The 19156-nt window shown below is 37.5% G+C and overlaps 1 protein-coding gene across 1 annotated transcript in view; it reads right to left on the reverse strand.

The window, feature by feature from the left end:
* LOC134804132 (ras-related and estrogen-regulated growth inhibitor) overlaps positions 1-12670 on the reverse strand; it is a 38894-nt gene extending 26224 nt beyond the window's left edge. Inside the window, exon 1 of the mRNA XM_063777076.1 lies at positions 12463-12670. Coding sequence (XP_063633146.1) covers positions 12463-12550 — 88 coding nt within the window. The 5' untranslated portion in view covers positions 12551-12670. The remainder of the gene's footprint in view (positions 1-12462) is intronic.
* Positions 12671-19156: the final 6486 nt, after the last annotated feature.

A 19156-nucleotide genomic window follows, 5' to 3' on the forward strand; every position in this document is an offset into this window, starting at 1 on the left:
TTGCTGAACCCTGGCAGTACCTAGTGGAGCTCGGGTTTAATACAACATAAACACACGCTGTTTTGGTCATCGGACTCGTCTCGATGAGCACTTAGGAGAGTAGTACCCAAGATAGAGCTGATGCTGAACCCTGGCTGTACCTAAAGGAACTCAGGTTTGTTGCAACATAGGCACACGCTGTTTTGGTCATCCGACTCGTCTTGATGAGCACTTACGAGAGTAGTACCCAAGATAGAGCTGATGCTGAACCCTGGCTGTACCTAAAGGAACTCAGGTTTGTTGCAACATAGGCACACGCTGTTTTGGTCATCCGACTCGTTTTGATGAGCACTTAGGAGAGTAGTACCCAAGATAGAGCTGATGCTGAACCCTGGTTGTACCTAGCGGAACTCAGGTTTGGTGCAACATAGGCACACGCTGTTTTGGACACCCGATTCGTCATGATGAGCATTACCCCAAGATAGCTGATGCTGAACCCTGGTAGTACCTATTGGAACTCAGGTTTGGTGCAACATAGACAAACGCTGTTATGGTCATCTCTCGTCGCGTCAAACTGCTGTCAAGAAAATTTCATATCTTGCAGCAAATGGGCCGCTGGCGCCGCTGCCGATCACCACTTCTCGAGTTGACTACGGATATGCCGTGTAATAATTTTCTTGTACTTTGAACATAATATATCCTGCTTATTAATCGAAAAATGAAATATGTACCTATACTTATGCGCCACGGCGACAATTATTCAAACTTGGATACGCGTGTGGAAATTTTGCAAATTGTTTGTTCACATGCGTTATGTCCAGGATACTTGTGTTAGTCTAAGAATAAAATAATTATCATTCAACGTTGTAGTTTTATTTTGTAACTTTTTCCTTATCCAGACTTTCTCGTCGCTCAGCGACAATATTTTTTCGAATTCCGTAGATTCATTTCCAATGTGCTCGATAGTCGTGTGAGGCACGAAATCTGTGAATTTTTTTAGCGGTTTTAGTTCAAGGGCATGGCTGTTCCAGGAGTCAATTTCCACTTACGTTTATAGCATGGGCGGTCACCATCCATAAATCGCAGGGGTTAACATTGCCTAGGGTAGTGGTCGACCTGGGCTCAGGGAACTAGCTGTAGGTTGCTCGTACGTTGCGCTTTCCCGGGCTCAAAGTCTAACTAACAATAATGTTAGTTAGACTTTGAGCCTTTTAATTTGGATCGCCTCGCTAAAATGGCCCATAATTTCCGGAAATCATTTTTTCTTCGAGGCAATTACTCCGTTCTCATTTTTTCCCAGTGGAATTTCTTCGCTTTATTTAATTTTTCGTGTACATTTTTTCATAAACTAAATTTTCCTTTTCTCAATTTATTCCCTTTTATTTTTAATCCTAGTAGTTAAAATAACCAGTAGGTTTTTTTTTTTCACTAACTAAATATTCTCTATCTCCATATTTTCTCTTTTTTTTAATGCTAGTGGTAAAAATAACCAGGTTTTTTTCAAATAGGTAGGTTAGGGTTATTTTTTTTGATGACCCTAAAAACGTAACTGCTCCCAGAGATAGGTAGGTTAGGGTTATTTTTTTTTTGATGACCCTAAAAACGAAACTGCTCCCAGAGATAGGTAGGTTAGGGTTATTTTTTTTTAATGACCCTAAAAACGAATCTGCTCCCAGAGGTAGGTTAGAGTTATTGGCTGACAGCGTTTGGTTTTTTAGATTATGCTTTAATTTTAGTGTTTTTGATATTTGTTGTATGTGAAATACCTACAAGTAACAAATATAATTACTACACTATTAACATACAGTAACAAGAAAATATTATCCTAGATATTTAAAAGAACGAAAACTATACGGAAAAGATTAATTTAAAAATATTAAAAATAGGCGATTGCGGAAGAAAACCATTGGGAAAATATGGGAACGGAGTAATTGCTACCGAGAATGAATGATTTCGGGAAATTATGGGCAACGCAAAATATGAGAACGGAGTAATTGCCTCGAAGAAAAAATGATTTCCGGAAATTATGGGCCACACTCGCGCACGAATCTTCTTAGTTGCAGTTTACAGGTTAATTCAAAGGTAATGTTGGTTTCCTAACATAAGTAGAGTTAGACCAAGAAAAGTCTGCAGAGATTTTGACACTGGCACAAATAACATTGGCACTGCGTGTGCTGTTAAAATCTCTGCAGACTTTTCTTGGTCTAACTCTATCCACTTTTCTATACAATTAGTATGGCGACGTGTATACTTAAGGGGCATCGACCGTACACTGACATCGGGATGATATTTTTATCATGTTATTTAGTAGTCATCGTGCGTCTCGCTTGCGCCAATACATGTACGGACAAGAACGAGTGAAGTGCACGATAACTAAATGACATCAGTTAGATGTCTTTCTGATATCAGTGTAAGTTTGAATTGGCCTGTTAGCTAAAAATTGTTTCGTATGTCCATATATGTTCTACTCTACAGGTCACATATCTAAACCAATTCCCGAATTTTGTAAGCAATTGATAGTTAAGTTTTTATGGTCAAATTAGATTCTCTAAATTCTTCAAAACAACGGAACCATACATTTATTCAGTTTTAAACTCTGCTCGCGAGGTCTACAGCTCACAGAGCCACTAGTTCTATTCCTTTAACACTATTTTGAATGTCAAAATGTATCTGATTTGGCTTCCAATAAAATAAACCTATACAACTAATGTTATTGAATCCGGCAGGACGTCTGGTTTTAATATAATTAAAGCCACGACAGTGTTCAACGCGAACTGTGATAATAAACTAACCGTTAAACTTTATTTTATTGCTTCTAATAAAAATTCACCATCGCTCGTTCGACGTTACAAAAGTGACAATAGGGAGCGTGCATGAACTATAGGGGGCAGCACAGGAACCGTCAGGTTTTTGGCGCGAAGCGTAAATGTGAAGTTTATGCTTTCGATGTAGCCCACAAGATGCCAGAACCTACTATCAAAGACATATGTAACTCCGTATAAGATGAATAAAGTCTAAGAAAAAAACGTGCCTCGGAAATCAAGAAAAAGTCATTCTCGGATAGATCTTTGGCCTATGGTCGGCTAGATGGCGTTGACGACACCGTTTTATATTTAACAATTTTAACACATAGGTATCAGTGAATGAACATGGGTCAAAATGATATAAAAATAATAAAACCATTTATCCATATATATAAATTTTTTCGATAGTTTTATACGTTTTCATTTTGAGTTTTAGTCGTGTGTCGATAGATGTCAGTAAATTTACTGTGACTGCAAAATTTACTATGACAGGACCCATCTATACTATCTATTCTCTTTGCTACTATGCACAAGAAAACGTACGAGAACGGTAGATGGCAGCACTTGCTTTGGCAATGTACATATTTATGTTTCCGTTCAGGCTACAAGATGGCAGACCCTCTAACGCGCACGGTCCCGTAAATGTATGGAATTCATGACGTGACATTTTGTCGCATCTGTCATTTTACTTTTCGATTGGCGTTTATCGATAAACAATTTGGCTACGGCACACGATATTATGTTATTAAAATTAATTATTTTACATTAACCACCTAGGGGCTATTCATAAATTACGTCATTTCAAATTAGGGGGGGGGGGGGGTCTGGACATCGGATGATGGTAGCATGACGTAGGAGGAAACGGGGTCATTCGAAGCATGATTTTTGGATGATGTTAGGGGGGGGGGGGTCGAAAATCGTCAAAAATCGATGACGTAATTTATGGACAGCCCCCTACCTATGTTAATAAACGCACCTTGCACATTGTTTACCATGCACTTGCTGACGCATTATTAAGCTATGGACTCAGCTGTTACGGACTTACCTTTAAAACTTATTTAGATAAAATAAAGCTACTCCAGATAAGATTAATTAAATATTTGGTCGTAACAGAGGGTAACAAGCCAAGGAGAAAGGGATTTGCCATGGGTAAATGCATGGTAATACCCTTGAAGACATCGACTTCGCAGATGACCTGTGCTTACTCGCAACATCGCGGGAGCACATGCAATTTAAAACTGATGACCTTGCCAATGCAGCTGCGAAGGAAGGCCTGCGCATTGACAGTGCGAAAACCAAGGACATGCGCCTAAACACCAAAAACAAAACACCCATTCATGTGAATGGAGAGCCGGTAGAACAGGTGGATAAGTTCACGTTCCTGGGAAGTGTTGTGGATCCACTTGGGGTAGCAGAAGCGGATATCGAATCGCGCATTAATAAAGCTCGTGCCGCATATGCGCAGTTGAAGCCCGTGTGGATGTCCACAATCATCACTCGCCGTACAAAAGTTAGGATTTTTAACTCCAACATCAAGTCGGTCCTCCTTTATGGATGTGAGACATGGCCCGTGAAAAACACCATAACAAATAGACTCCAGGTGTTTGTAAATAAATGCTTGCGGAGGATTCTGGGAGTCTATTGGCCACGGACCATTTCTAATATAAGGTTATGGGAGCTGACTGGCCAAAATCCTATCGACAAGGAAATTCTCCTTAGGAAATGGCGCTGGATAGGTCACGTGTTGCGAAGACCAGACAATCACCTGTCCAAACAAGGTCTGACTTGGCAAACCTCTGGAAAAAGAAGACCCGGTCGTCCACGTACCACCTGGAGGCGCACAGTCAACAAAGAGGTGGCATCCGCTGGCCTCGACTAGAAGAAACTCGAAGAGACAGCGCAGGATCGACAACAGTGGAGAACCCTTCTGAGAGCCCTATGTCAGTGATGAGGGATAACAGGATACCATCATCATCAAATATTTGGTCGGTTATAAAACTAGGAAAAAGCACAGACATAATTATGATACACTTTTCTCAACTTGTAAGATACTTCCTGTGCATTGTAAGGTTGTATATTTAAATGTGTTACATAGTTTTACTACACTGATGATTGTAAAATACCAAGAATAAGTAAGCGTGACACTAGGTCTGCTAAGAGAATAAGATTGACACAACCGTCAGCAAAAAACTATTATGGTCGAAGAACAAAAGAATACTTGATCCCCAAAATTTATAACTAGTACCCTCTTTTACTTGAAACACCTAAATTGAACATAGGTAGATTGAAGTCGAAATTTAAACAGATTTTACTACACAAATATGAAAATTTAACCTAGCTACCTACTTTCTTCTGTTAACAAAGCGTTTGTGCCGCTATAATATTATAAGAATTCTTCCTGTTATCAATCAATCAATCAATCATTTATTTGCAGATAAAACATAGTAGGTACAATGCATGCAAATACAATTATATTAACATTACACCACCGGTACTGTCAAAATTAATTACAAAAATCAAAAGAATAAAAATCCATTACAATTAAAACCATAGTAAGAAATAAATTATACGTATATTAAATGTCAGAATTATATGTTCGTGTTATGAAATGTCACTATTAGTACTATGTTAGATTATCGCAAGATAGATTTAGGATACATACATATAGGTAAATTTATATGTTCTTAATGATAACTTAACTTGTCACTTAATAATTAGTGTACCTATTTAGCTTAAGATTAGTTTAGAGCGCACCGCCAACAAACTGTCTCACAGTTTGGCGAAACATTAGATTATGGTACTAAATATTGTATTTTTTCTGTTAAATTTTCAATAAAAAAAAATCAGCACGAGAAAATATAGAAAAACAAACAAACTTAGCTTTTCTACTATTATTAGGAAGTGAAAACTTTATGGAAGCCTATTTGATTATTGAGATATGGCGTCATACTCACGTAGGGGACTGCATAATGACGAACCGTTTAGACATTTAGAAACGGTGACTCAAAATCGGCCGAAATTAATGACTACAAAATAAAAATTGGCCCAAGTAACTATAATCTGACTGGTCAGTCCGATTCCCTATTCTATCAAGCTCGAACTCCAAACACTGTTTGTTAAAAATGTTTTCTATTTGTTAAATGTCACCTGAATCTGCTAGTTGTAAGTACGTTCAAATCACAGACCAACGTTCAAATTAACTCTGTAGGGGTCATCCATTAATTACGTCACACGAATTTCTGGGGTTTTTTTTACCCCTCCCCACTCCTTGTCACACTTGGTCACATTTGGCAAACCCCTCCCCCTGGTGTGACGTCACATTTCTTCAACGAAATCGGCAAATATTTATTTAATATTTTATCAAAATATTTTTGACAAAAGAAATATTAGTAATTATATAACCCAAAACTGATTAAGAAATAAAATTAAACGAATAAAAACGATTATCGTTTCAAAACCTTGTTATTTAAATGATAATTAGCGTATAAAATAATTGAAATGCATTTTCGGTTACTGATGAAGTTTTTTTTTTTTTTTTTTTTTTTTTATATTATAGGGACATTCTTACACAAATTGACTAAGTCCCACGGTAAGCTCAAGAAAGCTTGTGTTGTGGGTACTCAGACAACGATATATATAATATATAAATACTTAAATACATAGAAACAACCATGACTCAGGAACAAATATCTGTATCATCATACAAATAAATGCCCTTACCAGGATTCGAACCCGGGACCATCGGCTTCATAGGCAGGGTCACTACCCACTAGGCCAGACCAGTCGTCAAAAGTTAAAGTGACGTCACAAAGTTTATGACTCCACCCTCCCCCGTGTCACAACATGTCACATTTTCTTGACCCCTCCCTCCCCCTAAACGTGTGATGTAATTAATGGATGACCCCGTACCAAAAAATACTTCTTGTTTATTAAAAGCTGTTACTACAGCTCTGGTATAAATTTATCCCTTTTAAATCTACCTATTACAAACAAATAAAACACCTAGATTCTGACCACGCTATCTTTGCACAAACTTGGTAGTACGAATGCATGCATACATAGAAGCTTCATAGTTACTTGAAGTTGCTCTTGGCATGAAAACATAGCGTGTTCCGACTCTAACGATACTCGCCGTTTAAAAACCAAATTCGGAGAGTGTTAATTTAAATAGAAGTAAAACAATTTACTTAAAACAATCCGACAAAATGTACAGAAACGAGTTCTTAAAATGGGCTGTAATTCTGTAACGGCAGGTACGAGTAAAAAGCTTCGGCCTTCCCATTTTCCATAGAACGCTTCCCGCCCTCAAAGTTGACTTGTCGCCCTAGAACTAGAACTTGCAGGTAGGGTCACGGCTACCGAGTGCGATAAACTGGATTGAACTCTTGGCACATGCATTTGACAACACAATTCAGGTCAAACTGTGTCGGATTTTTATACGATTTTGCAGTGTTGTGATCAAATTTGACGGCATTTGGCTATAGTTTTCTGATACATTGTATACAGCCCAATTTTAAAATAGTCCGTTTTTCAAACATGACAGACCGGTGACCATAATTATGATTAACCATGTAAAAGCCTGACCAGTAATCGAACGAGCGAGCGAAGCGAACGAAGTTCTTACATTCGTCTTGGGACACGCGGCTGGCTAGGGGCACGTCCCGGCATTTCGACGTTTTTAAGCTGAACTATCAGAGGATAGTTTGATACTCAAGAATTTAAGTAAATTTGTTCTAATTTAAATGAAATTGGGTAAACGTGTAGTCGAGGGCATTATATTTTAGTCCTTAAATTATGAGCAGGCTCGATCAAGGGGTTATTGAGCTAGAAGAGCTTAGAAGGCTAAAAAGCTATTTGTGAGGGGTCTTGCTATTCTGGTCATCTTTTTGCAAGAAAGTATGGTCGAGTTTGGTATCAAATGAAAGTGCTCGGCTTGCACTTTTATAATATCGTTTTTAAATTTACCATTTTGAAATAATTAGCAAGATAAAAATAAACATAATATAGGTATTTGACATTTGACAGGAAATATTTCGGCTTACCACAGATACAGTATCAGTTAAGGGCTCCACAGACCTTGTAATATATCCACGCGATTTTTGATCCATTGCCGCCTATAGTGGGACATAAAATAGTAGAAATAAAATAAAATGGAACTCTACAATTTCCATACTATAGTCGGTCAAACACGTTTGTCAGTAGAAAAGGGCGCGATATTCAAATTTTCTATGGGACGATAACCCTTCGCGCCTGCCAGAGCTGACCCGGATCCGGGCTCTTATCTAGACCTGAACCCGGACTTGGACCTGGACTTGGACCCGGACCAAGACCTAGACCTGGACCTGGTCCTGGACCCGGAACTGGACCCGGACCCGGACTTGAACCCGGACTCGGACCTTGACCCTGAAAACTACTGATACCTAAGCTAAATAAACCACTATGATTACCTACCATAAAGTGTAGGTATAAAGTATAGTGATGCCAAACTTACTAGCCCCTCCCGCTCAAACCCCCGTACACCGCACGCGCCGTTAAGTGGGTTAGGTTAGGTTGGAACTGCGATCCTCACAGAACCGAAAAAAAGTGGGTTAGGTTAGTTTAGAACTGCGAGCCTTACAGAAACGAAATGCTACTAGAAAAGTGGTTTTGGTTAGGTTCGAACTGCAATCCTCACAGAACCGAACTGCTATGAGAGAAGTGGGTTCGTGAGGCTAAAACTGCGACCCTTACAGAAACGAAATGCTACCTACTAGAAAAGTGGGTGGTTTTACCTCCTTTTCTAAATAGTGCATCATAGAAGTCGGTTTTTTTTCTTGAAAATTATTTTCTACTACCTATTTTATGTCGAACTATACGAGTAACTAGGTGCAACAAAGTCAATCGCTCTACATAATTATTAGCAAACCGCGAGTTCTCAGTTCGGGGCGAACTACTAGTATATGATCAATTGATCATTGTCAAGAAGGCGCTGTTACTCTCAGGTATAGGGTGACAGTAATTCATAAAGTATGGAAAAATTAGTTGCAGTGAAATTCCGCAACGTGGGGCGTGATCATACATGTACTTGTTTTTACAAATGAAGATGTAAATATTGTGCTTAGCGCTGTAGTGTCACGAGTGTTACGACCTTTATAAAACAATGTTGAATTCAACCCCTGTGTTCTTAAATGATAACAAAACGGAGCTTTCAGATACTTACGTTTTATTTGTCATAGTTTGTAGGTAGATACGCTATACACAATTGAACTTGAGGTTCGAATAAACCGTATGAGGCTTTGCAGTAGGCCAAGCACATGATTGGCGCGACAGTATCTCGCGGCGAGATAGACTATCCGTCTTCTTATGTTAACAAAAGAGGGACGGGTAGTCTATCTCGCCGCGAGATACTGTCGCGCCAATCATGTGCTAGCCCGGCAGGTGTTTATTAAATCATTTAAAAGCAATATACAAGAGATCTTTATTTAAAGAAGCTTAAAGATTTTCTTGTTACCAATTGTTTTTATGATATTAATGTACATTATAGGTAAATTAAAGCTTATACATATGTAAACTTTTTATGGTATGATGTAAATATTACATGGTCATTTTTTGTTTTTTAGGGTTCCGTACCCAAAACCCTTTGGGTACGGAATACGTAATACGTACGTAAATAAGTACGTCCCGGATAACGGGACCCTATTACTAAGACTCCGCTGTCCGTCTGTCCGTCTGTCTGTCACCAGGCTGTATCTCAAGAACCGTGATAGCTAGACAGTTGAAATTATCACAGATGATATATTTCTGTTGGCACTATAAGAACAAATAAGTACTAAAAACAGAATAACATAAATATTTAAGTGGGGCTCCCATACAAGAAACGTGATTTTTTGCTGTTTTTTTGTACGGAACCCTTCGTGCGCGAGTCCGACTCGCACTTGGCCGGTTTTTTAGGTACATACCAAGAAAGGGTTAGTGGTGTATGTACCTATTATTTTAGTTGTAAGACCTATTGTAAAACCACAAAACAATAAATACATATATGAATTATGAATTAATTATTGTTTCTCCCTTGTGTGTGATTGGCTAATTAGAGAAGTCTTATCAGCAATCAGTGTGCAAAAGCTCGCAAGAAGAATAGTTTTCTGTGATTTTCTAATTATCCATGGATCTTAGGTGTTTTGAGTTGAACGCAATCTCAATACTGTAAAATTGCTACCATATTTTCCGGGCCTGACATTAATCGGATTGTTTACTAGTTCACTTGTTTATTTATCATGGGAATCACTAATAAAATAAACACATAAAAATTGTTTTAGCCGCTTTTAAGATGTGTTACGTGGCATAGACCTTGTTTCTCATATTCAGATTGATACATCTGACTCACTCCAATCTTTGCGTACCAAAACCGCGAATGTGCCGATAGTTCTAAATGGGACACATTCGGCTTTTTCAGGAGCGGTATGAATCTCGTATGCGTGGGAAAGTGATAAGATTATAATATTACAACTGTTGATATTTTTAGAGAATACGTGTTGCTATTATGCGTATAACGCGCGCCGTTCAATCGGCTTTCAATATGTTGCGATATTCGGGGTGTGTTAATGTTGATTCAATGATTTATATAGGCTATTCAGGACGTTGAATAACCGAGGCACAATTCTGTGTTTTGACAACCTGTGATATAGAGTTGGACCAAGCTAACTCTGCACACTGCAAAGTGTGTCCATGTCATCATTAATGTCAAAATATCTGGGAGACCGAGCTTTGCCCGGAGAACATATAAAAATTCAAAAATGTGCGTTTTCCCAAAGATAAGACCTAGATAGATCGATTTATCGCCCCCCGAAGCTAACTTAGCTATATGGGGGTTTTCGGGGGCGAAAAATCGATCTAGCTAATCTCTGGGAAAATGCACAGTTTTGAGTTTTTATATGTTTTCCGAGCAAAGCTCGGTCTCCCAGATATTTATTAGACCTGTTTTATTTATTATGTACTTAATCAAATCACCTATTTATTGTGCTTTCAGTAAAATGTGCAATATTTTGAATAAGGTTGTTAAAATCAACGACAGTTGACCACGACATAAAGTAGGTACTCAAGAAATCTTAACATTTACCCATATGTAGGTATACCTAGGTATAACGAAGTCAAGTCTAGGACTTTACATATTTCGTGAAATATTATAAAACAATATCAACTTTAAGCAATCGTGTTTGTACAGAGTATAGATATTTTATAAATAGAATTTATGATATATACCACCTACTTAATTTGATAGTACCTACATTACGATACAATAGCGAAAAGTAGGAGATTCACAACGAGTGGCGATAAATTGAAACACGACCGAAGGGAGTGTTTTAAATCGAGACGAGTTGCGAATTACCTTTTCGCACTGTATTATACAATGTTTTACAGTACATATGGCCCTATACATTTTTAACATAGGCACATATTGTTCGTAATCCCGAATAATAGGACCATAAGTAGGTACTGTAAATTATTTTTCACCACACCAGGTGGGAAAGTACTTTGCACTTGAAAAACTGATAGCAAAGTTGCATTTTATTCACATGTGAGGCAAAGTAATCAACTGCAAATTTTGAGTTGTTTTCTTATGTTTGCTGGTAGAATTGACTTTTAAATGGTGATTTTGGATGATAAATATTTAATAACATTCATTTGGATTTGATTTGGTTTGATTTTGTTTGATATTTTACATTTAATATTTGCTTCGGGTTGGTGTGGTGAAAAATTTTGTGTTTCACTCGGGTGCAAATTTTGTTTAACCCTCGTGCTTTGAAACCCTCGCAACGCTCAAGATTAATTTTTCGAGCCACTTGCTACGCTCGTGGTTCAATTTTGGAATCTTTCGCTTGCTCGGGTATGAATATTAATTAGCACGAGCGGTTAAACAACAACTTTGCCCCCTTGTAAAACAAATAACTATTTCACTACATTACCCCGTAAAGGTTCTCTGTATTCTTCAAAAACTGATGACGTTGCAAAGTATTTACTTAGATGCAAATTTTGAATTGTCCCCGTGTTGGAATTGACTTTCAAGTGATGATTATGAATTATAAAAGTATTAAATAGCGATCATTTAGATTTGATTTGTAATGTTTTATAGATAGCATTTTCCTCGTGTTTGTGAAAAATATTGTTTCATTCGGTACCTATCAAAGTTTGTTTAACCCTCGTGTCTTGAAGCCCTCGCCACGCTCAAGATTCCACTTTTCGAACCGCTCGTTACGCTCGTGATTCAATTTTGAAATCATTTGCTTGGTCGGGTATAAATATAAAGCAAGAGGAGTAAAACAAATACTTTGCCCCATTGTAAAACAAATATTTAACTAGGTATTATTTTCGTGGGATTAATATTGACACAAGATTTAAGCCTTCGGTTGAATTACGATTTTTATTAGCCTTTTACTTTTGTTAGTTTATCTTCGATAAAACGAAAACAAAATGAATGTTAATTATTTACCAACTCGCATGGTACCTATTACAATTAACTAAATAAATAAACATTTTATATTAAACATTTCTTTAAAAAGCAGTTACAGCTTTGCGATCAATTGTAACTACTAATAAATAACTCTTACGCATACAAAAAAAAATCAAAAACTTAAAATAAACGTACAACTTTTGCTACACGAAAAAATCGCCAATCGCATTAAATCGCACATTTATTACATACCACTTTTTCCAACCGAGGGTGCGCCGACCACCGCGACTTTCACCTCCGAGAGAGAGGATTTCTTCCGCCTTATGCCGCGGGACGCCATGGCGAGTTCCCGTGATTTCCGTCCACGTTCGCGCGCCGCGCGTGCACCGACACTACTCGACGACTGCCGTTCTAAAAATATTTGAAGCGACAGAACATCGGGCGTGTTTAATGGGTCAAGATCTGTGGCCAAGATCACCGGCAGGGCTGGACCGGAGGATTTACCAGGGTATGGCGGAGCGAAAATATGTACGCACTTTTGGTCATTTATTTGTATTGCTTGTAAAACAACTTCACCTGTAAAAGTACCCTTGGCTGAATAAATTTGAGTGCCAACTTTAGCTTTTTGAAGTGAAAACTTCTTTAGCGGCGCTGTGCACTTTTTGTGATGGGGAAAAAATGTAAGCTCGCGACAGGTAAGATTCGTAAGACGTGACGTCACGTGCCCGTCACACGTGACCTGATCGAAAAACTGTTACAATGTCATTGAATTTTCACTTCTGCCGGCACTCCCGGAGTGCAACCCGTCGTTTTTTTTTTCAAATTTTCCCCGTGACTGAGTGACCGTGAAAACTACTCGAAACCACTCCTATATAAAGTTAAACGAATACTATCTGAGTCAGGTATAGAACGAAATGATTAATTATACGTGTATTGATTTTTTTATTAACGCTAAGATTTTGTTTCAAAAATTATACTTTTAGTACTTATAACAAAAAATACCTAAGTCTAAATATGTTCCTGCGATTATTGAAATTAATGAACATAAAAAAGTTGACTTTTAATGAAATTAGACAAAGTTCACAGTTGTTTTTAGGGTTCCGTACCCAAAGGGTAAAACGGGACCCTATTACTAAGACTTCGCTGTCCGTCCGTCCGTCCGTCCGTCCGTCCGTCCGTCCGTCCGTCTGTCACCAGGCTGTATCTCACGAACCGTGATAGCTAGACAGTTGAAATTTTCACAGATGATGTATTTCTGTTGCCGCTATAACAACAAATACTAAAAACAGAATAAAATAAAGATTTAAGTGGGGCTGCCATACAGCAAACGTGATTTTTGACCAAAGTTAAGCAACGTCGGGCGTGGTCAGTACTTGGATGGGTGACCGTTTTCTTTTTGCATTTTTTTCCGTTTTTTTTTTGCATTATGGTACGGAACCCTTCGTGTGCGAGTCCGACTCGCACTTGCCCGGGATTTTTTTATGTACCTAAGCATTTCTTTTTAACATAGTTTACGCTCCTTAGGCGCACTTGCACCATTCCACTAACCCGGGATTAAGCGGTTAAACGGTTAACCTAATGTCAAATTGTATTGGTAACCATGGTAACGCCAGGTTTAACCGGGTAACCCCGGGTTAGTGGAATGGTGCAAGTGGGCCTTAGCGAGCTAAACGCAACTGTCACTGTCGCACTAATATGGAAGTGATTCGATATTTAAAAAGCCGGTCAAGTGCGAGTCGGACTCGCCCACCGAGGATTCCATACAATTGTTTTGCTACATATTATAAAAAGTATTAAGAAATCTACAAGAAGATTTGGTCACCCATACACGGAGCGAACGATTGGCATCTTGGCTACGCACCCTGTACTCACGGCGCCTTAATTGTGTTTTCGCCTTTACAAAGTGGAAATTAAAAATAAATTAGCGAAACCTTTTTTATATTAGAAATACTAGGTATACCAGTTACTTAATACTCAATATAATAATCTTAAAATATCCTACGCGATTTAATAATAATATAACCGTAAAATCTTATAGAGGTTTCAGTCTCATATTCATTCACCAAATGATTTAACGATGACTTAAATTACGACTGTTTAATAGTCTTTGGCTCATATGCCATGCCACATTACTATGCGATACAAATTACATTTTACTGCATGAGATACTAAAACGTAAGTAGTAGCGCATAAAACAACTCACCAAAAGTATTTTGCCATCCAATATGAAAAGAGATTGAATAATTTTAGGGTTTAGACTCACTTGTTTTAAGTTGTTCATTAAAACTAGTCGCAGTACGCGATACACGGCCGCCGTGAACGCTGCTCGCACTGTTAGTGCTTGAGAAAGGAGACCTAGGCTCTCCGGAACATGTCGCGCGAGTGACTTAAAACAAATGAGTCTAAACCGTAAAATTATTCAATGTTAGTATGTCTCACAACAGTTTAAATTCGACGAAAAGAGATGTAGGTATCTCTACAGTTCGCGTTCAGTCGCGTGACTCGCGTTAGAGAAATGTGTATTTTTGTTAAGCTATTAAACAATGGTAGATAGTTTTAGATAGTAGATAGATGGGTAAATTTATTAGAAAATTAAGAGCTTTGTTTAAAAGTGTACCTATGTACTTAATAAAGCTGGCCATACACTATAGGGTACGCCTGCGCAGTTTTGCCCCCACAGTCCAACTGCACAGTCGAAGCTGGTTAGAAAACTGCACAGTCGAAGCTGGTTAGAAAACTGTACAGTCGAAGCTGGTTAGAAAACTGCACAGTCGAATGGCACATACGCTACGTTTTACCTGTGCAGTTGGCAAAACTGCGCAGGCATACCCTAGTGTGTGTGGCCCAGGGATCGGAACTGGTTTTTTGCAAAAACTTCGAAATAACCATATATTTCGTATTATTTTATACTCCAAATATAGTTCTCAGTTGTCATTTTATCGTATTATTCGTATTATTAGATTGCGCAATTAGAAATGAAATAATTAACAAAGAACGAGAAAATACAGCTTTCGTTCCCATACAAAAAATACAGCTTAACATTAATCCTCTTCCATATCAATTAGTAAAGAACATTATCCTTGCCTTGCATTCCGATTGCATATCGAACGCAAATATGTAAGTCGAGAGACTACTACTAATATGTAATATTAAATATACTAACTAGTATTAGGTAGACAGAAGGAAAAATGGTTTTCACCTCAGCAGCTCGAACAAAGGTACCATGCTACTTAAAAACAGTGAGCAAAATCGAATTTTGCTCACTGAGTGAGACAAAATGACATTCAAGTGCCTTTCATATTCATATGTCATTTCAACATGCGGGGCCTAATACAAGTTCGAAATACTTGGATTCTATTCTCACTGTCCCTATCTGATCGTTAGCAAAAAGAAGGATACAAAAAAAGTCAGGTTTATAAAAAATATATGGGAGACCGCGAGCTTTGGTCGGAAAATGTATAAAAACTAGGGCATGCTCCCGGGAATTCCCGGTTCTCAAATTCCCGGGAATTCCCGGGAATTTTATAGTGTTAAAAGAACCGGTACTGAAGACCCGGTACCGGTACTTCCCGGTTCTCATCATATGACTATTTATTCCCAATTCAGTAGTAGTAATGTTTTAGTACTTTAGCTCGGGACATTAAATAACATTTAATAATGGTGCTATGAAACATGAAACAGGGGACCCAAATAACCTAACAAACTAACCTAGTAAAGTGGGTATTCGTGCCGGCAGGCCGTGCCGTCATAGTGCTGAGTGCATCGACTACGCTACGGCCTTGAGGCTCGGCCTTTTTCGTAAAATAGGTTGGAAAGCCAATTAAGTTTTTTTTTTATAAAATAAGTCATTTATTAATTCTTATGCAAATATTTATATCAAAATAAGTCATTCATAAAGATTGCACGCTAACACAAACAATTTCCTAAAAGTATTCAAAATATGCCTTGAGAACCGGGAAGAACCGGGAATACCGGTTCCGGCCATGCCTAGAACCGGGAAATTAAATTCTTGGTACCGGAACCGGTACTGCATGCCCTAATAAAAACTCAAAAATTCGCGTTTTCCTAGAGATAAGGCCTAGCTAGATCGATTTTTCGCTCCCAAAAACCCCCATATAGCAAATTTCATCAAAATCGTTAGAGCCGTTTCCGAGAAGCCCGAAATATATAAATAAAATAAAGTTAAAAGGCAAGATATTAGTTCCCCGAAAAAACTTCAGACGTCGTCATCGTTCCAAAACACGTACGAGTATGAATTCGTAATAATTAATTAATGAAAATAAACTTTAAAATTATTTAATAATAAGCACTATATTTTACGTAGGTATTTTACTTTTAACGCTCTCTTGACAAATAGTAGGTAGTATCCGCAATTCGGACTGTATCTTACAAAGTTTTTTTTTACAAAAAAAAAGTTGTCGATTGAAGTGTCAATTGATCTTCGTTATTGTTATTTCCATATTATTTTAAACCTAATTGTTAGAATATCTCAAGAAAACATGAGTGAATGACTGATGAAGAAGCATTAAGTACCTACATTTTTCAGTTTCAGGTTGTCTCATTATGTTTTCACTTCTGAGGTGAAAACTTGTATGCACAACATGAGATCAAAGTTATTTACAACTCGTGCGCTTTTGAGTCCCTTCCTACGCTCAAGATTCTAAATCAGATTCACGAGCGTAGCGAATATCACTCAAAAGAACTTTACTCAAAATAAAATTAAAAGAAATTACAAACTTTGATCTCTTATTGTACAAATAACTATTGTACAGTCAACTGCAATAATATGTTACACAACGAAGGCCGCAAAAATATCTGACACGATCTTATTTGGAGAGCCATAAGAGCGTGTCACATGTTTTTGCGGCCTTCGAAGAGTAACATATTATTGCAGGTGACTGTAGCTATTGCGCAATTTTTAAAATGTCATTCAATGATATTTCTCAAGTAATATATACGCTCCAAACTTAATTCTAAATAAAATCTTGATGAATAAAATATTTCTACCCAATATCTCCACCAATCATTTTAGTGACTTTCACATCGTAGTTTTTGTGAATAATAATATAAGTTCACAATAAATACAGTATTCATTTAAAAAATTAGGCAGATGTCAACAACTCTCGATCCGATGTCACAGGGCCTACCGCAAAATACGAAATTTCGTTATCTGCTTCTCTATCACTCTTGCAAATTCGAGCGGGAGAGATAAGGAAGTTTCAATTTTCGTGTTTCGCGGTAGACCTCCTGGTTTCATTTTGACTACAATTTGCTTTTGTATTCGTTCATATTGACTATCAATATTAAAGTTGTTTGCTGTACAACTTCACTGATGCTGTGATTTTCTAGAGTTAAGTCAAGGGCGGAGCTTTATGACCTGGGAGCCGATTTTTGAAATTCGTTCACTCGATTTCGTGTATTTCGTGAAGTGATATCTAGGCGTTTAAATTCTACTAATAGAATTGAAATCGAGTGGTCAATACTACTAGATTCCAAATTTCGATCGCTCGTATTTCAAAAATTAGCATTTCGCCGTTTTCCACCGATTTTCGAGTGACGAAATCGAGCGATCGAAATTAAAAAATCGGCCCCCAGGGTGGGGGTCACATGGTTCCAGTTCCATTCACCCGTTCCAGAGAAAAAGGGTTTGGGCAGACAGACAGATGGACAACAAAGTAAAAATGTAGCTTAGTGATCAATAGTGATATCATACGATCGCTCGCACGAGACCGAATCGGATAAAGATGAAAAATCCGTTGATATTTGAAATATTGCATTTATATAAGCACACTAGAATTGCACTTGGCTCTTAGCCTGAGACGCGAAACTAACAAGGAAGGGTACCCAACTGTCCGACTTTATATAAAAAAATATATATATATAATAAATAAATATAATAAATATATTTTACATAAAAAATGAGTTTGTGGTGAAATGACAAAACACGTCCCCATTCTTTATTCATGTTCTCCAACATATAACGAAACCAGTAATTAATTATCAATTTTTTTGAAAAAAGGTTTTCATAGAAATTAGAAAGTTAGGTCAATTTTCAGTACCGTAGAGTTTCGTATCTTTGCCTGTGCTACCTATGTTCGCCTAGTTTGACATAAGTTGCCATTAACAAAATGTTTCTAATGTAAGCCTTAAATACATAAAACTGCTAAATACAAAGTATTTTTTACGGGTGTCAACATTCTTCGAACAATCTGCGGCTAACTTCACACAGTTGACCTTTAGTGAGGTTTTTTCGTGACACCGACCACACGTTTTTCTTTACCAGTGTTTTAACTTCAGTTTTAAACGGTGATACGGACCCGGTAATGTTAAACTTTTTACATGATTATATCCTATAACTATTTCTTTTTCATATGAAACTATTATTTAATGGCTAGCTAACGTTTAGAATTCACAATTGGATAAAACATTGGTGAGGGTACTTTGCGTCCATCTTGTTGCCAAATTTCGCCTACCCCTAGGGTTGACAAATTTTTTGTACCACATTAATTGGTGGATGAGATTACTTGTTTCCAAATTTAAATATTTTCTTATATTTGGTTATTTTAGTTCACGCTATATGCAAATGTTTATTTCTACTCTTACCGATGTTAAGTAGGTACCAAATAGGTATTTTTATGTCTCACTTTGTGTAAATAAGGTTGATTTGATGTCAATTACGTAATAACAACAATTTTGCAACCATTAAACAATTTTGTTACAAAAATTATTTTTTATACTTAGAAACCATTACTCCTCTTTATTTGGCATGTTGGTTAATTTTTGGCAGCCCTAGCTTCATTATAGAAAATGTATGAAAACAACTTCAGACTGTTACCAAACTTCGCCTACTACCCCTTTTTTTTAATATATGCCTAGTCTGGTGCTTAACATGTGTAAGTCACAGAAAAGTAGGTATTAGCGGCAGGGCATGCCATAGGCGAAGATT

This window comes from Cydia splendana, chromosome Z (assembly GCF_910591565.1).
Source record: "Cydia splendana chromosome Z, ilCydSple1.2, whole genome shotgun sequence".
NCBI lineage: Eukaryota > Metazoa > Arthropoda > Insecta > Lepidoptera > Tortricidae > Cydia > Cydia splendana.